The 23119-nt window shown below is 33.0% G+C and overlaps 1 protein-coding gene and 2 long non-coding RNA genes across 12 annotated transcripts in view; 1 reads left to right on the forward strand and 2 right to left on the reverse strand.

The window, feature by feature from the left end:
* Positions 1-23119, reverse strand: part of LOC128192132 (uncharacterized) — a 54616-nt gene that overhangs the window by 24076 nt on the left and 7421 nt on the right. For 2 of the 4 annotated variants that reach the window (XM_052864609.1, XM_052864608.1), the window contains exons 2-3: positions 20574-20618; positions 4270-4302 (exon numbers count right to left, since the gene is read on the reverse strand). In XM_052864609.1, the coding sequence (XP_052720569.1) occupies positions 4270-4302; positions 20574-20618 (78 nt within the window). Of the gene's footprint in view, positions 1-3565; positions 3635-4125; positions 4303-20573; positions 20619-23119 lie in introns of those variants that run through there. The other 2 variants (XM_052864610.1, XM_052864607.1) reach the window with 2 other exon arrangements.
* Positions 1503-8759, forward strand: LOC128192133 (uncharacterized). 7 transcript variants are annotated; one of them, XR_008244508.1, is made up of 8 exons: positions 1503-3102; positions 3287-3318; positions 3551-3595; positions 4130-4209; positions 4394-4517; positions 6057-6176; positions 6539-6670; positions 8563-8759. It is a non-coding gene; the product is annotated as an uncharacterized LOC128192133 (long non-coding RNA). The 7 variants fall into 7 exon arrangements; XR_008244509.1 differs by having other exon boundaries at positions 3290-3318; XR_008244507.1 differs by lacking the exon at positions 3287-3318 and having other exon boundaries at positions 1504-3102.
* LOC128192134 (uncharacterized) lies at positions 13667-17044 on the reverse strand. The gene is made up of 4 exons (XR_008244512.1): positions 16281-17044; positions 15964-16038; positions 15560-15694; positions 13667-15439 (listed from the first exon to the last, which is right to left on the reverse strand). It is a non-coding gene; the product is annotated as an uncharacterized LOC128192134 (long non-coding RNA).

Here is a 23119-nt window from a genome sequence, read left to right on the forward strand (position 1 = left end):
GACTAAATCTTAGTTGAAACTTAAGCTTCTTTATTTTCTAACCATACCACCAATAACTTGTGTTCTTCTTTGACTTACATGTAAGCACTGTTAAGGCTTCTCTTGACTTCATTTTATAAGTCATTGTATACAACTAAGATTTTCTATGATTTTCACCAACAATCTAAGTACTTTCTTATTTTTCTGATCCACTGCAAGACTTTATCTATAGTCTGTCCTAAAATATTTATGTTCTTGACGATTTTTGACCAAAATACACATACCTGTGAAAGCTAGAACTGCAACTGAAATTGATGAAAGGGAAAATATCCTAGATATCTTCTCGACAAATTATTGTTTTTCACTTGAAAAAATTCACAGGAACAAAAACAGATTTCTTACGGAGAATTTTTTTTTATTGAGAGGTAAGAAGAATTTTTTTTTTAGAAGTATAGGTATAACCCCCCCCCCCATTAGGATTTTCATGATTTGGGTTTTTGGGGGTTTTTTTTGGCTTGTCAAGATTTCTGAGGATTCCCTGTCTTGCAACCAACTCTATGTACCAATGCAAGATCATCCCTTTATCACTGCAAGTTATATAGCCAGAGATTGAAACTAGTTACAGGTATTGCGGTGCTATATGTATAAAAGAGTTACATATAAGGGGCTGTTCGGAAATTATTGAGACAATTACTCTTACTCCCTTGGAAAAAAAGATAGACCATTGAAATTTCACCAGAAAATAAACCTGGATACTTTTTATTAGTGTGAAAATTTTGAAGTTAATGACATCATTTGTTCATTCCTGCTAAGCTTACAAACTTACATGTTTCTTCTTACAAACAAACAGAAAACATGAACTATTCTTAATTTTTCATCTTTCCTTTTTATTTTAAAATGACAAAATGCAGTTATATATTCTCTCCATTCTTGATTTTTTGTGAAAATAAGCAAGTTATTTCTTCTCAAAAGCGAAACTTCTCTTACATTCATTCTGTATAATTATATCTTGAAACTGTTGAAATCAGTTGGTGTGTCAAAAGTAGTTTTAATTCTAGCTGAGCAATCAGTAAATAAAACCCGATTAACTCAGAAGCTTTTCACCTCTTCCAATCATAAAGTTTTTGTTTAAACAATTGCTTGGCCAAAAAAGGTCTTTTTCCGAGATAACCACCAATTTACTACCAATTTGATGTATATTCGCTGCGCCTCCTTGACATCAGATTTCAGCTTGGTAAATATTTTGTACTCTCTCCATGTTTCAACTTGAACACTAGTAAAACTAGTGTAAAACAAGATATGGATTTAGTGTTTTGTAAGTGTATTATTACTCTTCTATTCTCTAGATTTAAGTTTTTAAAGTTGCATATCAAATTGGATATTAAATAAAATTGTAATATTACAAGAAAATTCTGTAATGATTTGATTTGAATTTAATTAGTTTAATTAAAACTAAAGGTTCTGTGAGCAAGCTCACAAATGATAACCCCCCCCCCCCCATCCCTGCTAAGAAAATATAATATCTCAAGTATTTCTTTACCGGAATGAAATGGATGTACTAGCTAATTTATTTTCTTATAGTGAACTTGAACGTGCAAAAATGACCACAACTCAAAGTCTTAACATATTTTTAGGTCATATGCAATCTGTTTGTGAAGTAGGAAACTTCTTATCAATATTACAAGATACAGCCTAAACAGGAATAGTGCATTTTTTTTAGTGACAATGACCTTGAACTTGCAAACATGATCTATATGTTTAAAATCATGAAAATACTCATGCCATAAGCAATCTTTGTGTGATGTAGGAACTTTCCATGTTTCTCCATAAGAAAGATATAGAACAGACATGAATTATGCGCTTTTCCTTCCAGTGACCTTGAACTTGTCCTAATGACCTTGGCTTAAGATCATAACACAGCCTCAGTTCATAATTTAGCAATCTTTACAGGAATAGGAATTTCCAATTTTCTTCATAAGAAAGATATAGACCGGACACAAATTATGCACTTTTCCTTCCAGGGACCTTAAACTTGCACATATGACCTTGGGTCAAAATCATGACATAGCCTAAGGTCACATATGGACCGGACATGATTGCATGCACAAACAGAAGGGCAGGCGGACCATATGATGCAGACAATGTGATTCCTATATAAATATCCTTTCTTTCCAATGCTCTTCTCAGAATATATACAACTGCAGAAATATTGGTCACTTGTCTTCATTTATTTTACCATCATAATCATTTAATAATTTTAATGAGTTAATGTCCATCAATTGATACAAAAGGAAAATAGAATAATCACTGTCAATTGATGACTTGTTATTTGACTGCTTAGATGATGCTTCATCCTAGGTAAATAATTTCATATCATTTAGTAAAATTGGATGTGTAATCACTTTGCTATATGTGAATTGACAATAAATATAAATAATTGAAAGCTATGTTTAAAAGTTATTTAATATTGCTGTGTTAATATTCATAAATATTTATTTAATATAAAAATTGATATTGCTACGCGATATAAGTATCTGCAGTTAATAAATCAAATATACATTCTGGTACCCATGCAGGTATGAATTTAAGTTCTCCTAAAGAAATTGTACCTTAAAATTAGGCTATTACTGGGGACTACATTTTCCTTAGTGTACCACTTTTCCTCAGCATTACCATGCAAAGTTTAATGGACCAGTTGATAAAGGGAAATAAATTATCAAATATTCTAAAAACTTAAATAGAAATAAGAAAATTTTTCCTCTGGGTACTTAATTTTTCCTGGATGATCAGGACAGGGGGAAAAATGTATAATTTTCTTGAGGATGGCCTTAGTTTAATTCAATAACTACATATTTGTCAATTATAGTATCTATTTCAAACTTGCGTACATCCAGTGACCAAGAACTCTCTCTGACTTTCCCTCTCTCTTCAGCATTGAAGTAATAGTTGTTACAAGAACCTGTAAGAGTTAATCCCCTTGAAGTTTAGACTCTCCAGCCAAACAAAGAAAATGGCAGCCATTATGGACAATGTCCACTGCATGGGGAGCAAATTCAAGTCTATTCAGCAGTGGACCTTAGGTTGGAAAAAAAAATTGGAGAGTTGTTTTATGAAACCCTGAAGGTAATATCTGCATTCTTCAGTGAAAATGTGGTATGCAGCTTGCAGAGGATTTAATGTTAGCCTCTGGCTAATATAAAGGTCACTTTATTGAATGAAGTTGTTTGACTGCATGAATAAATATTTTTTTATGTTTTCACCCTAATACTCTGAAAGTTATATATATACTCAAATGTTTTTTCTACAGCAGTGGTGGATGAAAATAACAGATTGATAAAAGTTTGAAAATTGAAATATTAAGCTAATATTTTCTCTCACATTTTTAATGATAATTAAAAAAATATGGTCCATATTTTTAATTTATCATTGAAAAAAATCTCTTTTTCCTCAAAATTGCATTACGCTAAAATTATAAAGGATAGAAACAGCGAAGTTTAAGAGTTAATATCATGTTAATATCATGTTTATAATGAACAAACGTGCCTTCATTTATGGCTTTACATGGACACAGAGATTCCGGATAAGCATATGGGATCTTCTTGAGCAATTCAACAAGGTATGGTTTTTAACTGTTAATTGTTGGAAAATCAACTATCTGAATGATAAAACAAAAATTGCCTATTTATTTGTGCTAAATGTTTACAATATGCTCTTGCACAGAGACACATTACAAAATTTTACGTGCAAGTGCATCTATGAAAAGAGAAAATAACTGCATGTGCAAACACACACTGTCACAAGAAAACCTGATTCTGATCATATATTTGGTACGGTTTGAAATTTATTTGGACAATTTACATTATATATATGCTGCGCAGGCGCAATCTGACCAGCTCATATCTGCGCAATCGCGGCGCCTCCAGACACAGAATGAGATCCCCAAATTTTCAATCCGCCAAACCATTCCTAACTTTGTTAAATAATGTGAAAGTTTCGCAAGCCAAATTAATTTTCGAAGAAAAAATCAATTTAACTTACATTCATATCAAAATCAAAGTCTGCAGGTACCCATACTTGTCACAATTTTTCCGCAAGTAATTAAAAAGAGGCTGTACCAATCAATCTCATTACTTACCATGGTTTTTTTCAGGTTATGATCAAGTTCCAATCAAAATGCACAAGCAGCCAACGGAATTTATGGTCAAGGAGCAAGTAATCACTGAACATGCAGTAATTTATTTTAGAGTTATTCCCCTTTATACAGTAATGGAAAATAGATTCAATACTTACATTTCTTCTCTCTGCAGAAAACAATTGCTCTCTCTGCAAGATAAAAGAAAAAGATATAATATTTTTCATTTCACTGGTCACGTAGCTGCGTTTTTCAAATTATGAAATAGTTTTCCTTTTTCAGACCAAAGTGAGATAATTTTTCTGAGACACAGGAAAGGTCAAGAAAATTATTTCCAGACACGGAGGAAATTTTCCTTGATGTTATTCATCTTTCCCATCTTCAACCGAAAGAGCGAAATGCGAAGGTTAGTTCACTCTGAAGAAATGCGAACTTGGTATAGAATGCAAGGGTATTACAAGGAAAGAAAGGAGGAGGGTCAGACTAAACACATCTACATCCACGAAAACCATGCCGGCCCAGCCAGCGTTGGCGCATGCGCTTGTCCCTTGCTAAATCTTGCAGACCCCAAATGAAAAAAGTTACGAGACATACATCATAAAATAATTCTGAAAAATATTGCATTGCATTTATTTTGGAGTTCTTGATTAAGGAATATGAAATACCAAATTACAGATGGTTTTCTCAACGTCGCCATCCTCTTCAAATTTTGATCAATCATATTAGAAAGAAAAAAGGAATGGTGAAAACCTAAAATAATCATTCAAGAAAGTATAATTTTCTTCATTACATACAAAAAAAAGATAACCTTATTGATAATCTAAAATCGTTTCACAGATATAGACTTATATTAACAATCATGGCGGTCGGTAATGCCGACCACTGCGCAAGCGCATACATCGTGAATTTCTTTTGGTGTCCCCACATTCCATTTTAAAATTTAAAACAGTATATACTATGCAATATATCTGATATAAAACAAAAATCTTATAAATACTTCCCCGGCAAAAAATGATTAATATCACATTGTAAATGTAGGAAAGTGATTTGATTTCTAAAGCAAAATGAAAAAAATCTCCTTCCGTTAGTATAAATTCTTCTGACATTATCTTTTAAGATTCATTCACTGATATTTATAGTGAAACGTTATAGTAAAAATATATTTAGCTATAATCAATAATTAGAAATATTTATAACAACAAAATTTGCTGAGACTTAAAAAGTTTTGTAACAGAAGTGCGCACGCGCCACGTTCGTGTTCATGAAGTTGGTAGCCCCAGTCTGACCATGGTGCGGCGATATTAAAATCATGTTTAATGTATGGCAGAGTTTTAAAATATTTGATGGAATTATTTTTTTTTGTGGAAATTATGAAAACTAACCTTTGATATAGAAATACACTGTCCACTAATGATGTTTAATTATCATGCCTTTTTAAACAAATGAGGCACCCTAACATGTGAACTGCATGGCTTCAACTATGGCGCATGCGTCGGCTTAAATTTTCTGTGTCACATTCTCCTTAAAAAATCCTCTAGATGGATATAAGCACCTTTTACTTCTACATCTATGTTAATTTCTTTTTGAATGTCGAAAACAGTTTTGACTTATTTTGTACATGCGCAGTGCACCACCGACATAAGTTATGCACAATGCTGGTCAAAGAAAACTGTGCATAAGATATATCTCTATGACCTTTGACTTATATTTAGCTGAAGTCTCTGTTTGTTATTATTTAATGATTTAATAAACATATTTCATTTGTATGATTTGCTAAAGTAAAACAATCCCAATTGAAACTTTTTTACTTATCAAAAAGAACAAGTCAGGAGAAACATGAGGTACGCCATCCGCCATCTTGTTCATTAAAAGCCCAATACCTGACTAAATTTTCATTATATGGATTACGGATGAGAGACATTACAAAAAGTTACCTTGTTTACAGATAAATGTTTACTTAATCCTGTCTATCATCCATCAGCTGGTATTATCCTGAGAGACAACGCTACAACCAGAACCTGACTTTCACTGCATCCAACATGGCGACCCACATACTACACACAAGGTAGACCTTCAGGCGGGAAGAATAAATATGCGCCAAAATTATGAATACTATAACTGACCTTCTTCACTCCAAACACATCTCTCGTTGGTGCTTTATTGCAGATACTTTAAATGTATAACAATGAAACCAGGTGCCACTTGTGCTTAAAAGTGCACCTTTTGCACAATTTATGCACTGACGCCCTCCAGGGTCACATTGGATTCAATTTTAAAATTAAACTTTTATCTTAAGAAGTTGACATCGGCTGTTACTGCAAAGTATTCCTTGAAATGTATGTCCCAGTATATGGCTCATAAGTTTTCATTCATAGTTTAACACCTGTGCAAGTAGATCAATTTTTAATACTTTTTTTTCCATTCCAGATCATCAATGTCCATTCCAGACAGTCTATTTAGAGCTTGTCTTTAATCAACCTTGAACTCCAACAACTGACAAATGCTTGTCTGACCTACAAAAGTTAGTCTCAGTAGAAAATGTCCAACGATTACATACAAGTAGGTGGTTATATTACATCCAGACACAACAAATATGCTACACAGTGGGCTAAGCACTCCATGCTTCACATCCTTCTGAGTTCAAACAAGCTGCATGTTCACAGACTACACATCAAGCGCCAGTATGTATGGTCTTTAGGAATACAGAATGGTAAAAAAAAATGGCGGTCTAGCACGTCACGCCCTGCAATCACAACTCACTGTGAATGGTCTCGTACATAAGCGCTGGAAAAGCAAAGGTAGAACCCCACCTCAGATTCACAAAAATGGCGCTTTTCGGAAACGGATGTCTTCATTTATAGATGCCATGCAAACAATTCACGAAAATCTCCCTCGAATTCTTCGTGCGCATGCGTTGCATAGAAAATATCCCTGTACCACTCACATTTTTTCCTCTTATTTGTCTAAAATCAGATTTGAACATTTCAAAAGATTTCGTACTAAGCTTTCTTTTTTGAAATCTTAAGTTGAAAGTATATGTCACAAAGCCTTAAAGTTACGCCATTTTGAAATATTCAAATGGGGGAAGTACACGTTGCCATGCTTGATTTAAGAATTCACTACTTATTATGTCTACTATGCCTTTTTTATCACTAGCTAGAGCACAACTGATCTAGAGTCTAAAATAAGACGACACCCATACATAGACACAAAAGAGCCGACAACCACTCTAGTGGATAAGACGCCATACTATACAAAGCATAAGCACATTTTATCACCATCAGTCATGATCTACACAAAATTAGCTTATTTCTCTCATTTCAAATTAAACAAGATTACAACTTTGCTGAATTATTATCTCTACATAAACCACTTTACAAATTGTTAACAAATATTACCACCTGACTCCACAATCAACAGAAAATACACCATTTCTTCTAATAATTAATGCTACCGGTCTAATGGCGTTTCCAAAGGGAGCTTACTCATGCTGTCCTAGACAGAGAATTCAAATATTAGCTGGCTGTCTGAAAACAGTGGGCCACTTGGTGTATGCTATACTGCAGGGTCACAATGAATACTGATGTCACAGTTGTTTGTGAATTCTCTTGTCTGGGATGTATTCAAAATAGGAGGAGGGGCTTAACTGGAGAGTGCTTCTGCACAGGGCTCCTAAAAAACAATTACTGAATGCTTTTTAATGACACTGATGAACTACTGTTTAAATATTCAAATTCAAGAATATTCTACATTAAGTGCAGATGCATCTTAGATTTTTCTCTCTCTGAATATAGACAACAGTGGAGAATCTTTCAACAGATAGGTTGTACACAGAATAAATGCAATCATTCTTTTAAAAAATCTTTCTAGCTCAGCAAGATATTTAAAGAAGGGAACATGTAATACAAAGCCTTTTAAACTTCTCTCAATTTGATTGGATATTGCTTAATAGCTAAAAGCACACCCCCATATCAGTAGTTTAAACGAGGTCAGACTGCCTCAGTCTAATATAACATGTGTCTGCACTACAAGTTTTATACAAATTTATTCAATATGGCTGAACTTCCCTATTACGCCATGAGACCTGTCTAGAAGATTTGTGATATGAGTCATGAAAAACTACAAAAATCTGATTACCTTGCAACAGAAATATTAATATCCAAAACAGTGATACAATTTTCCTCTCACCAAATGAGACACAAAAGGCAGCTTACCCCTTTGAAGTACAATACTGTGTGTGTGCTACAAAAATATTCTTGCGAGCTAGGGAGTTCCGTTCAAGCTAAAGGAGATATATTTTGGCGCAAATCCACGTGGCGCGAAAGTTCAAATTTGAATTTTTAAAAGTTGTGATATTTTCGAGATTCTAGTCACAGGTGGACTTCATAATGTAGATATATATGTTTCTGGAGTTCTTCATTACAATTTAATTATGGAATTTATGTTTACAGGTCACCGGTAAGCCGGAAACCAGGTAAAATCTCTCAGTATAATTCCAGTTAAGATGCCCCAGATGGGATTTAATTGAATAAGAATTTTAAAGAAGAAGAAAAAGAGAAAGAGATATGATTAAATTTGTTGATGATTCAGCAATGTTCGTATTTGTTGTGGTTGAGTACATTTACAATTAAATAAACATGTAAATCAATCAAGATTTTGTTAGATTTTTTGTTTGGTTTTATTTTCCTTCAACTTTTTCAAATGCTCATAACAGCTGGATTGATATCACAGCAAAAGCAAGATAAAGCTTTACAAAAACCCATAAGGAAAAAGTCTTCAACAAAGCTACATTTTTTTTTTACTGAAAATCGTTTATAGAGGAACTTGCTGACAACAACCAATTTTATATCCTGTTCACTGTGTCAGGATGCACTTTGTGTAGAGATCAACATTTGGATAAAAACATTGATGACAGCAGGTCTTGTTCAAATGGCTCAGTGTTTAAGATATCAAGAAAAGTAGAGCATAACCAGTGGGATGGATTGAAGGCAAATACTTTCATACCTCATGGCTGAAATACTGTAAAGTTTCGAATTCTCAATTATGAAAACAAATCACAACCAGTTTAACAGCCTATAATAAAGTTATTTACTTTCAAAAGTACTTCAAACCTCAAAATTTTTACAAGGTACTTTAAACTAAACTAGTACATTTCCAAATGATCTTTTAATCAAACTATACTTTTAAAAGTTCTTGTAAATAATCAAACTATACTTCTAGAGAAACTATTCAAGTGTTTATGAAAAAATACATCTGCTGCAATCGTCTTCTACAAGTGCACATAACCGCAAGCTCAGCACACTGCATCACACTCACAACTTTAAACTGTCAAATCCTCTTTGATCAATCTCCTGTAGTGATTCCAATTAATTATCAAGTCTAAATCACACATATGACTGATCCATGTACACACTCACACACACATACACACAAATCACAGCTCATCTGTGCCCTGCAAACATGTTTTCAGTCAATCCATCATATCCTGCCTAGCTTAACCACCAGAAAGTGATGTCTCCAGAACAGCCATACAATGCAGTCCTCACTGCCAGCACAGGCAGTGAGTACATCATCTCAAACATGTCATAGAACAAAGTCTTACTGATCCAAGTTAATCAAGTTTGAACAATAAACAACATCTTCTCCCAAAAAAAAAATTAAAAATTAAAAATTAACCAATTGGAGAAAAGGTCAGGAAATAATGTTATAACAAAGAAATTTTGATAAAATAATCTTTGTTGCATTTTGCAATGCTTTTTTATATAGGTATAGCCACAGCATTATAATTGAGTTCTAACATTAATTATATAGCAAACCTAAAGTAAGGTAACAATGGCTTCATTGTTTATTTATATATATATCTTGGGCTTTTGTTATGCATGATACCTGTGTGATAATACCAGTGACCTGAGTGGTATTTAAATTCCTTGTCAAACCTGCCAGAACTTTCAGTACACCTAATGACACATCCTATATATGTGAACAGGATCAGTAATGACAATGAAGTGTTATGCAAATGTTTTGGCAACACAGGTTTTTTGCAATAAAAATTAATCTTATTTTGCATCTTGAACACACACTTCATTTTTCTATTGTAAAAAAAAACCATCTATATCATCTGGAAATTCCAAAAAGTTGAGTTATTCCATACAAGATATATCCTATATTTACCTGTAATTTAATTATGTATTATGCATTTATTTAGTCAAAATCTAAATAATTAATGTGATGATACAAACTTAGCATATATTCATTCTTAACTAGACATGTTGAGATAGTGACCATCTCAAGGGGCCACGTTTAAATAATGGACATTAGGATAAAAATCATTTCAGAGAATTTTTCTTTGACCTTAACCTATGACTTAGAAATTTTTCATTTGACATAGAGCTCTAATTCAAGGTCATTGCACACCCCTTACCTACAGGCATTCTTTTGGTTTCATCTAAGATTAAGCCTCTGGGAGATAATTCAAAGTCTTAAACTCGATTTTAAAAAGATGTGCTATTATCTTCACACTTGACATTTAAACTTGGTTCAAGGTCACTGCATACCCTTTTTCATTTGACATAGAGCTTTAATTCAAGGTCATTGCACACCCCTTACCTACAGGCATTCTTTTGGTTTAATCTAAGATTAAGCCTCTTGGAGATAATTCAAAGTCTAAAACTGGATTTTAAAGAGATATGCTATTATCTTCACATTTGACCTTGAAACTTAGTTAAAGGTCACTGCATACCCTTTACCCAATAGTCTGTTTATGTGAAGTATGAACCACATACATACTCCCTAAGGGGAGAGTATATATGCATGTGAACAAAAATTTTATGCATGGTTAGATATGATCTTGACCTAGAAACTTCATTCAAGGTCACTGCACACTTTTTGGCCAAAGACACTCTGTGGGTGAAGTAGTAACCTTAGACCTAAAAACTTTGTTCAAGGTCACAGCACACCCTTTACCCAAAGGCACTCTGTGGGTGAAGTACTAGTCAGATTGGATGAAGGGAGAAAAGATAAACTCTGGACAATTGATCCCGGACTGACAGATTGATCAAAATAGGTCGCCTGCAGAGCAAGTCCCTTATTATCTTTTTTCAATATATTTATCTGTACGCTAGCAAGTAGTGACTTTCTTATTATTTTGTATTATTTCATGATGCTAATAGTTTGACCCCTTGAATCAAGGACATGACACAGTGTCAGATATCTAAGCATTAGAATAAATATATTTACTTTTATTATCTTGACCTTTAATTAGCAAAAATTTTGATTGAAGATGATGACACATCCTTGGATTATATATGTAAATGACAAGTTTGCCTTTTTTGTGCCCTTCATTTACAATTTATAACTTCAACAAGAAATGCTTGTAAAACAAAAATATTATTATTACAATCATTTTTATTACTGCTTTAAAGATACTGGTAAAACAATCAAAGTACTGAAGTACTGACGGGAGTTGATTTTATCGATTATCATTTATTTTAAAATCACTTTATCTTGCATGGCAATTAGTTTCTAGTTTGTATTTGAATTACACACTTTTTTATAATATGAATTTTTAGACTTTTCTGACAAGAATTTCGAGAAACCCCATATGAATCATGTTGTGTAATATTTATATAGATTTCAACTACTAGTATGTATTAGTTATCGAAACAAGTCTAAAAATTGTATGGATCCAAGCACTATTGATATCGAACTCTAGTCTCGTTAAAATATTATTTTTTATAATACGAACAATTTAGATATTTTTGTAGTCTCATGTATTCCTACGCCAGAGTTAATATAGTCTCGTTCAACCAGACGCTCGGCTGTCTCCGTTAATATCCAACAAGCAAGAGAGCCCTCTCTCTGCATGTCGCAGAATTACGGAGACAGCCGAGCGTCTGGTTGAACGAGACTATATTAACTCTGGCGTAGGAATACATGAGACTACAAAAATATTTAAATTGTTCGTATTATATAAACTTTGACTATTTTCAAAGTGTTCATAGATAAGTTCCCTTGAAAAACAATGCTTCAGCATACATTACATCGATTTTTTTGCTATTATTTTCAAGAACTTAGTCTTGTCAGCGGTGATGATTTGTGCTTAGGTCCAAACACTGTTTCACTTTTGGTTTGCCAGAGTAACTGCATAGGAGAGTTGATTAAAATCAACTCTCAAAAATTGACAGTTATACATCGATTGACCCTGCTATGACCCAGAAATCAGTGGAGGCAATCCATCTTGACATGGTCATCCTCTGGTATGGTGTGATGTCTGTGCAATAAGGAGCTCTCAAGGTGTTGTTTATAAACAATTAATGATTGAAATTGGCAAAGATAAGAATCTGCTTGGTGATTCCCCCCCCCCCCCCGATATATATTCCTCTAGAACAAAAATGCCAAGATGCTCACTATAGAGTCTTGTACAGCACTGTGACAACTCTGTGGCATCTTCACTGGATCTACATGTAGTTGGGTTGTCTTGAGGCTTGATCACAATATGCTTTACCTGGCTGTGCATTTTGAAATGCATATGCTAGAAAGGTAAAAGGGTCACTATGAAGTGCAGTAAGGCCTCCAACATTGCCATAGGAACTCCATTTGCAAGCCTAAGGGATGCACATGATTGAAGTATATATAGACACAATGGTAGCTAGTAGACTGTGTTTTGGAGTCTTTGAGAATATCACTGTTTTACCCAGTAAGGAGGGACATTGTGTGATACAGTCATGCAAATTTTAGCATGTTGTTAGCACTCATCATGAGCTAAGTCAATCGCCAATTAGAACTAGTTGGGACAGCAGTAATATATCACAGCAGCACATCATAAATGCCTTGATCATTGTCAGGGTGCTGTGACATCTTCATCTTGTGAAAATTTTATATAAAATTGCAACACTATTCGGAATTTTTATGCAAGTTCATAGTAATTCCAGATATTTAAACAACGCTGCATGTAATATCTCTTCTGGAACATAATCCTGTGTGACAGAGCATTTACACCCCTCATGTGGTACTAATACTGATCAATGTCTGAACATACATACTTAAACGTAAACTCTAAATGGATGGTTGCATAAAAAATATCATTTCTTGATGTAAAGATATTTTAACAAAGTCCCAGCTAATAAGAGATTAATTATTGGTCCACCTGGGGTCAAATATTCGACCTGCAAAACTTTTCCTGGAATCCTGGAAATATTAATTTTAATCAACTTCGAAGCCTTGTTATTCTATTCAGTTTAAAGGAGTTGTGCTGAAAAACAATAGGTATTTCAATTGTAATATTCAATGATAGCAAAACTTGTTAGTTCAACTTTGGAAAAATTCAACCAAAAAAATTGAATCTGAAATTTAGGAGTTCAACTGTTAGACAAAGAATAGAATTGAAATTTTCTATAAATATGCAAATCTACACATTATATGTCTTTATTAACTTCAAAGTTTCTTGACAATCTTATCAGTGGTTTTAAATGAGTGACTTGACAAAAATGGGACTGATTGAAGGACTGATTGACTTGCCAAAAACATTATACCCCTCTAATTCATCCCATACAAAAAAAAGCACTAAAAAGTTATACCTATGAGCCCTTAAAAAAGTTACAAAAAAGTCATAACTAAGTTAGCACAATTTGGAACCATCTGATCAATTATGGTTCCAAATTAGCATCAAAAAGTTATACCTATATTGTAACTTTTTGCTTAAGTACAAAAAAGTCATAACTAGAGTGTAACTATTGACAATTTATTTTTTTCATAAAAATAAATAGGTATAAAAAAGTTATCAAAAAGTTATAATAAAGTTATCATTTAGGTACAAAAAAGTTACAAATTAAAGTTACAGAAAAGTTATCATTTAGGTACAAAAAAGTTATACATATAGGTATAGAAAAGTTATCATTTAGGTACAGAAAAGTTATAGATGTAGGTACAGAAAAGTTATACATATAGTTACAGAAAAGTTATCATTTAGGTACAGAAAAGTTATACGTATAGTTACAGAAAAGTTATCATTTAGGTACAGAAAAGTTATAGACGTAGGTACAGAAAAGTTATACATATAGTTACAGAAAAGTTATCATTTAGGTACAGAAAAGTTATAGATGTAGGTACAGAAAAGTTATACATATAGTTACAGAAAAGTTATCATTTAGGTACAGAAAAGTTATAGATGTAGGTACAGAAAAGTTATACATATAGTTACAGAAAAGTTATCATTTAGGTACAGAAAAGTTATAGATGTAGGTACAGAAAAGTTATACATAAAGTTACAGAAAAGTTATTGTTTAGGTACAGAAAAGTTATAGATGTAGATACAAAAAAGTTATCATTTAGGTACAGAAAAGTTACACAGAAAAATTACAGATGTAGGCAAAAAATATCTATCTGTATCATAAACTTCAGATAAAAAAAAACCCCAGGTACATGTACAGGTGTTATACTGATGAAAAAAAAGTCCCTAATGTTGACATGAATTTTTCATCAAATTGTTTTTGCTCTTGAATAGGAATTTAAAATCATATCTGTTCATGTGAGCAGAAGAACACAAGTCAATGTTTATGTTAATCAATATGTTTACTGAATTATATTTACATCTAATGAGTATGCTTTCCTCCATTTCTTATGGAAACTTATAGTTAACGCCTTGTTTAACGATTGGTCGAAACCTATAATGACCTTAGAAAAATCATTGAAATAATCAGGATATCAATGCAGACTCACATTCCCATTGAAGACAATTTGGCTGTTTCTTTTAGCTAACGTACTGATGCACATTAAAAATAATATAGTAAATTTAACTTACTCTTTACAAACAATTTGTTAAAAGAAGGATGTAAATATAAACAATATAACTTTCTTTGACGATTCATGCAGGTAGTGAAGGGAGCAATGATTGCAGAAAAAATTTACATAACTCGCTAATGCGGGTAATGTATTTTTTCTGCAATGTCGCTACATTCATATCCCGCATATGTCACCAAAAAAGCATTTTAGTGTTTACATAATTATCTCAAATCATTACAGACCCTATATGCAAGTTTTTTAAATAAAGCAATAATCTAACATAAAAGCATTTGGGATTACATGTGTGTCTAATGTTCTTGCTAAATTTGAATAGAAAGTTTGAAAAACATTATTTTGTAAACCAAAATTTGACCAAAACCTTTATAATTAAAGCATGTTTTAGGTTAAATTCCTAACATATACTAGCATGATTTTGTTCCAAACATACTAGTATGATTTTTAAAACAGTCCTGGTTCTAGATGATACCAATGACCTGCAGTAATTTATCAGCAAACAACTGGATCTGTTTCTTTAATCTGTTGAACTTCCTATAATGTATAAAAAAGAATGTTTCATTATGGCAATTTCTTACTACATGTACTTTCATTGTAACTGTTAAAATCCTTGACAACTACCTTATACTTAAAACAGAAAATTATATAGCATACCAAGTTGAATATATATGTGACCAGCACCTGGCAGGTGAAAACTGGTTTCTGTTTACATGGCTCCATGTATTTCTATGGGAACGGTTGCTCTTGCATATGATCTCTTTCATAGTATTATCCTCGTCCTCCATTAATCTAAAAGAAGGCAATAATATTTAAAACATGATACTGTTTGACAATTTTCAATATATGTAGCATAAATTATTATTAAATATCAGTAAAACTTTTCAATTCTCTGTTGACCTAGTACCCCCCTCCCCTCTAAAAAAAGTCAACATTGATATAGCATGCAGTTGCCATTATATTCTCAGATTTACAATAATTCATTTACTAAAAGATATACATAATATATGGTTAAAAATTTAAAATCTGTATATCTTTACTTGATAAACACACACACTTACTTTTTTCATCTTGTATTAATGATGTATCTTCAATCTGGTGTACAGTCTGCTAGCTGGACTTGGTTGGGATTTTTTCTGCAATACAATGATACTCTTTTTAAAAGAGTCGGCCATAATTTGATTACATATAGAATGTACATCACTAGATATACATGGCTGCATAGACTTTGATATAGATGATAAAATCATGCACTTCTTAGAATTCTAGAAATATTCCAAATGTAATTCATTTCTAAGTGCAAAGCAATAATATAGAAATTGAGATAAGCAAACACAAATGAATTATTTAAAATGACTTGTTTGTACATCAGACTTACCCTGAATGGAAATGGTCATCCACAACTAAAGCCATATCATCCAGGTCTTAAGCATGTCTATCTTTATGAAACCACTGCTTGCAGTTTCATTACTACATACAACACGCTGTGATTCTGCATATTTCTTGAAAAAATCAGGAAAATCTTCACAACAACTCCTGTCTTCTTTGCCCATTTCAAAATTTGATGGCGGAATGGCAATTGTCCAATCAGAATTCACGAAAGTCAAAGTTTGAAATTTTGGCCAATCACGATACAGCCACGATTAATACCGGGATAAATCTTTAAAATTTATTTTGGTTAAAAAACAATATTATTTACTTAATATTATCTTAAGAATTCTGCATTTAATTGAAACAAATTTTAGTAATATTTTCTTTCCTTACAACCTGTTAGTTTATTAACCGATCATCAAAACTGGGCATTTCCGGTCTCAAGAGCCGCCATTTTGAATAATTTGAGGGAATTTTAAAAACTAAATCAATTTAAATACCAATGCATTTTTACAATTGATGAATATGTAAAACCAAAAATTATAACACCTTATTTAAATAAAACATGTTTCCCAAAGTTTATAACACAGTCCTTGTAGCTATGTGCTGTTATAAATTACGATGAGAGATAGGCTTGTACTGGGAAAACATACAGATGGAAATAGCAGTACTGTTCTTTGTTAACAGCATGTCTATTAATGAAATATGTGAATAAATATGATGAACCCATCTCATAATAACAAACAATGCTACCACCCCTCCCCAGCCCCCCCCCCCCCCCTTTCTTCGCATGCATTCGATGTCGTGGGAAAATTCTGAATCAATTTCTAGAAATCTACTCTATTCCTTTCTTCATGGGGTAGGCCATGAAATGTTGGAAAAATGTTCAGTGATAATATAAAGTTGATGCTACCCCTTTGTATTTAACAGTGTTTAAACGAAATCGTAATATGTCTAATGATGTTCAAGAGACCGATAACAAAATAATGCTTGTAGGAGCAAAATAAAAAATGTCTGCTGGTCAAAACACACACATCAACTTTTTATCTTAAACAAACACCAGTGTCATCACAGCACGGACGAAGCATGACCTCTTTAGACACCCTTTACTGTTAACCTGGGATGTGTGTGCGTTCAGGCGGAAAGTGATTTCCTGTTTCTGCCTTATAAAAACAATAAAATTTTGGACAGGTGTTTGTGTTGCAATTGATGGACTGGATTCCCGTTATAATGGTTATGTCATTGTTTTCAAACAAATCTTAGTGATTTTACTACCCAGTGTGTGATCAACCTACATCTACCCCCCCCCCCCCCCCCCCCCACTTATCGTGATTTTTATAAAAAACAAAGATATAACGATATTTTATATTAGTTTTTAGATTTATTGTGATAAAAGTCTACTTTAGACTTGAACCTCTTGGATAAGATACTCTTAAATTTTAAGTGTAAAAATGACAAAGTCCAAACACATTCACAAATTGACTAAGTTCAATGTAGGTACATTTTAGTTATACTGAAAAGTTTCTAAGTTCAATGTAGGTACATTTCAGTTATACTGAAAAGTTTCTAAGTTCAATGTAGGTACATTTTAGTTATACTGAAAAGTTTCTAAGTTCAATGTAGGTACATTTTAGTTATACTAAGAAATTTCTAAGTTCCATGTAGGTACATTTTAGTTATAGGGCAAAAAGTTTAAGTCCAATCTAGGTACAAAAAAGTTATAACTTTTATGTGCCTAAATCTTAGGTACATAAAAGTTACACTTTAGTTACAGAAAAGTTATGACTAAGTGTAACTTTTTTTTGTATGGGATTATAGCTGGTATAATGCATATTGCCAAAATTAATGAAAATGGAATGCTGGCATTAAAAGTTTACAATTCTTACATTTACATTTGGGGCATTCAGAATATGATAAAATTTAAGATACTAAACTAGAAAGCTTTTCACACATTATGATGCTTTGTACCAAGTTTGGTTAAAATTAATTCCTCAGTGGCTCTGGAGATGATGAGAATGTGAAGAGTTTATGACAACAAAAATGCACAAGACAAAAAAAAAATGACAGACAATGGACTAATTTTGATAAGAAAGGCTGGCGCATGTCTATGACTCAGGTGAGCTAAAATAACAAGAGGCCCATGGGCCACATTGCTCACACGAGGAACAATATGGATCATAAAATCAGCTTAATGGAGACATAATACAAACTATCTGGAAAATGTACAATAATACATGTAGATCCTGTATAAATAAAATCCATTTTTTCCCCCTGGATATTCATATGTTTATAATCATTAGTCTCTTTTCTAACAGGATGATTTTATATTCATATCACATGTTGAGTATTGCAGTCCTCAAAAGATCCTTAACAATTGTTAATATATGGGATATTAACCTAAAATCTGAACCTTCTTGTGAAACCGAAGAATTGTCCTGGGGCCAAAGTCTTAACAATTATAAAGAATCATCTGGCTGATTAGTTTCTGAGAAGAAGAATTTTAAATATTTACTCTATATATTCCTATGTTAAACTTTGACCCCCCCCATTGTGGCCCCACCCTACCCCCGGGGGCCATGATTTTCACAACTTTGAATCTACACTACCTGAGGATGCTTCCACACAAGTTTCAGCTTTCCTGGCTAATTAGTTTCTGAGAAGATTTTTAAAGATTTACTCTATATATTCTTATGTTAAACTTTAACACCCCTTCCTTGTGGCCCCACCCTATCCCCGTGGGTCATGATTTTCACAACTTTGAATCAATACTACCCGAGGATGCTTCCAAACAAGTTTCAGCTTTCCTGGCTGATTAGTTTCTGAGAAGAAGATAAGATTTACTCTATATATTCCTATGTAAAAATTCGACCCTCCATTGTGGCCCCATCCTACCCACAGGGGTCATGATTTTCACAACTTTGAATCTACACTACCTGAGGATATTTCCACACAAGTTTCAGCTTTCCTGGCTGATAGGTTTTGAGAAGAAGATTTTTGAAAATTTACTCTATATATTCCTATGTTAAACTTTGACCCCCCATGGTGGCCCCACCCTACCCCCCGTGGGTCATGATTTTCACAACTTTGAATCTATACTATCTGAGGATGCTTCCACACAATTTTCAGCTTTCCTGGCTTAATGGTTCTTGAGAAGACGATTTTTGAAAATTTCTCAAAATGTTTCATTAATTTCTAATTATCTCCCTTTGAAAAAGGGTTTGACCCTTAATTTTCACAACTTTGAACTATCTTTGCCTAAGGATGATTTGTGCAAAGTTTGGTTGAAATTGGTCCAGTAGTTCTTGAGATGATGTTGAAAATGTGAAAAGTTTACGGACAGACGGACGGACGACAGACAAAATGTGATCAGAAAAGCTCACTTGAGCTCTCAGCACAGGTGAGCTAAAAATGAGAAAGGTTCATGCATTCGCAAACTATGATGCTGATGACGATAGGAAGAATTAGGGTCAGAAAGGCTCACAATATTAATTTTCACTACACACGAACTCTTACAATAACCTTAAGCTTGTTATTGATTACATTTGACCCAGGACCATGAAGTTCACAAAATTTGAAGATAATTCTTTAATTTATTTCCCTTGCACAACTGTTTATTAATTTGCCAAGGATTAATCTCAGAGCATATTCACCAAATGATCCATAAGGTTCTGTTTTTAGATTTCACTGAACCCTTTAATTGTCTTGCAGTTATTTCTTAGGTATAAAATGTAAATTAATTTAGTCCAAGCAAATTTCGAAGTCAAAACGTTATAATATTTGACACTTTAGCCTTTATATAGTGCTTACATTGTTAATTAATTTGTTGTCAAAATACTGAAAGGAATAAATAGTAAATTATATATTTAACTATTTATTTCCATATAAAATTTAAAACATCACAATATAGAGGTGTCCACTACTTCCTTAGTTACACAAATTGATTTTTTAAAAATCCTAATTGACATATAAATACACAACAAATGTGGAGTCACCTTGCAAAAGTGTTATTTTGAAGCTCATTTTGATTTTGATAGATACATGTTCTTTGCTTGGACCATAGACTGGGAAGAACAATACACAGCTAAAAGTATCTCTGTTACAATGAGCAAACACTGTAAAGTGGCAGACTGACAGTGAAAGTCAAGGCCAAGTGTTCGCTTCAGTGATGCATAAAATCTAATTCAGGGCAATGACCTGCCACTATAGCTTATATAGGTTAGATGTAGAGAAACTTAATTGGGAGCTTACAGTCTACTACAGACTAAATGTTCTCAATTTATGATACAGAAATAACACTCACATGAAAATCTTCTATCTTTATCCTACAGTAGTCTTCCAATGAAATCTACAATGAAAAAAGATATACCATACTGTATTTAGTATTTTATAGTAGGAAAAGAGGATAAATACACTTATGAAAACATGGATGGACAGGGAATCTAACCCAGGATCCCTGAAACTCTAGTCAGGAGCTCTACCACGTCTGAGCTACCCAGACCGATATCGAGAATCCATATAGCCCCAACTACTACATTCATTTCTCCTTAAATGCATGCATGATCTTTGCCCTCAAAGAACACCCCAGGTTATTCCCTTGGTAGGATTTAACTGTCAGTTCCAGGGGCAGGTCATGACATCAATTGAAGTAGAAAAGGAGGAATGAGCATATAAACACAATGCAAACATATGGCTGGACCTGGAATCAAACCTGCGACCCCTGCAACTCTTGTCAGGAGCTCTACTACTGAGCTACCCAGGCCGATCAGCTACTGCAATGTGTTGTGCTTTTCTGGTTCTTGGATAAAACAAAATCTGATATATTCCTTATTTGTCCTTACATATATAGTACTTGACAGTTTCTGTCTAACTTTTTGAATACCAAAATGTTAAATTTATTTGAAATTTGATCTATATTTTTCTATATACAGTAAAACTTTGGTATCACAAACACCAATCTAGCTATCAAACACCATTGATATCTCAAAATGATTTTATAAAAAACCAAAAAAGACCCAGTATATACATATCAAACACAGAAATCAGGAATATCCCACTAAAATTGAAGTAGATTCACAGTCTTGAACATGCTAAAACACATGCTGCCTATCTCAAAGTCCAGTTGCTCTCTTAAAATCTTTGGTATAAGGCAAACTGTGTTATAGTAGTGAACATTCAGGGAAATCTGCTGGCATAATATTAACACCTGTAATGACTTGAAACTTCAAAAGAAGAGGCCTAGGGGTCATATTGCTCATCTGAGCATAAATTGCATGAACTTCAATCAAATCAGCAATTGCTGTCAAATACAAAATATCTGGACAATTTTGTACAATGTATATATATGAGTGTTAAAGACATAAAGCACAGAGAATTTCACCTTACTGGGGCTCACACCTCTGCCCTGGGTGGGGTTTGAACTCATGATCTTTGAAACCCACTTTCCAAGCAGTAAGCAGCTAGTGCGCTGACCACCTGGCCATCTTGGTAAGACAAAAATCTTAATTGCTTTTGATGACGAACAAACCCTAGCCCAGATGCTCACTACAGAATCTTAAAGACTGAAGTGGAATGCAGTTAATCAGCAATTTCAGAGGATCAGACGATACACATTGCAAAAATACACATTTTCACCGTTTTGGAGCTCCACAAGTGTAATATATCAATAAACATATTAAGCATATATAGATAAAGATACATGTATGTACATACAAATGTCAATGTCTTTCTCCTTTCAATCATACAACTCTTTCTCTTTTGTATATGTGTTTATTGTGCATATTGTTTATTAACATGGTTGTTCAATTACCCTGTTGTCCCTTGAGGGCCCCTAATTGGTCACTTAATGGATTTTGTTTTATTGATTTGATATGAGTAGATAAGAATTTCAAAATTTTCTCCACACATAAACATCAAGCCCCTTTTATTGTTTCTGCTTATAAGATTTTTCTCTTCTTATTCCCATGAAAAAAATTAACCAATCATTCCTCCTCATTGTGGCCCCACCCTACCCTCCAAGGATCATAGTTGAAACAAACTTAAATCTACACAACCTGAGGATGCAGCTGTAAAATTGTGTTGCTGGAGTAAAATTTAGTAAAATATGTGAAAAGTTTACAGATGGGAACTGACAAAAAGTTAAGGTGAGCTAAAAAAGTTTTTTTTTTTTAAATTTGGTTGCTTGTCATACAAAAGAAATAAGAATTGTACAGTCTATACAAGAAAATCAGACTCCCTTTAAACGACCCATTTTGATTTTGATCAAATTTCATTTAAAAAAAATGTTTATTGATACAGACTCTGTTAATCCTTTCAGTTTTTATTCAATATATAAGATAACCATAACTAATCATGTTCTCAATCATATTTTTACCATTTGAGATTGGTTTGATATAACCTAGCTTATTTAGTGCATAACTAAGATAAAACCCTTGTTATTAAGTGAATTACAGATTTTAATAAATTCTTACAGAATTGGGTCTGTATATAGGTCTAAATAATAGCAAGATGCCCATGGGCCTCATCGCTCACCAGGACTGTTACAACATTTCTTGTATCATCCTCTTTCAAAATTTTTAAATAAGAAACTCTTTGAAAAATTGTATAACTCACAAAACTTCTCATATATTTCATAATTTGACAATAAACAATACATAAAAAGAAGGCGATTTGTTCAGACATCATATCCCAAGATCCAAGATGCATCAACCGACCAATCTTATTATTTTAGGCTTCAATGTATCAAAGAAAACAAAAATGTAAAAAAACAAACAAAAAAACAATAAATAATAACAAAATGTGACAGATCAATCTTGTTAAATAAGATCTTCAAAGAACTGCTGTGAAATC

The sequence above is a fragment of the Crassostrea angulata genome, chromosome 7, assembly GCF_025612915.1.
Source record: "Crassostrea angulata isolate pt1a10 chromosome 7, ASM2561291v2, whole genome shotgun sequence".
Lineage (NCBI taxonomy): Eukaryota > Metazoa > Mollusca > Bivalvia > Ostreida > Ostreidae > Magallana > Magallana angulata.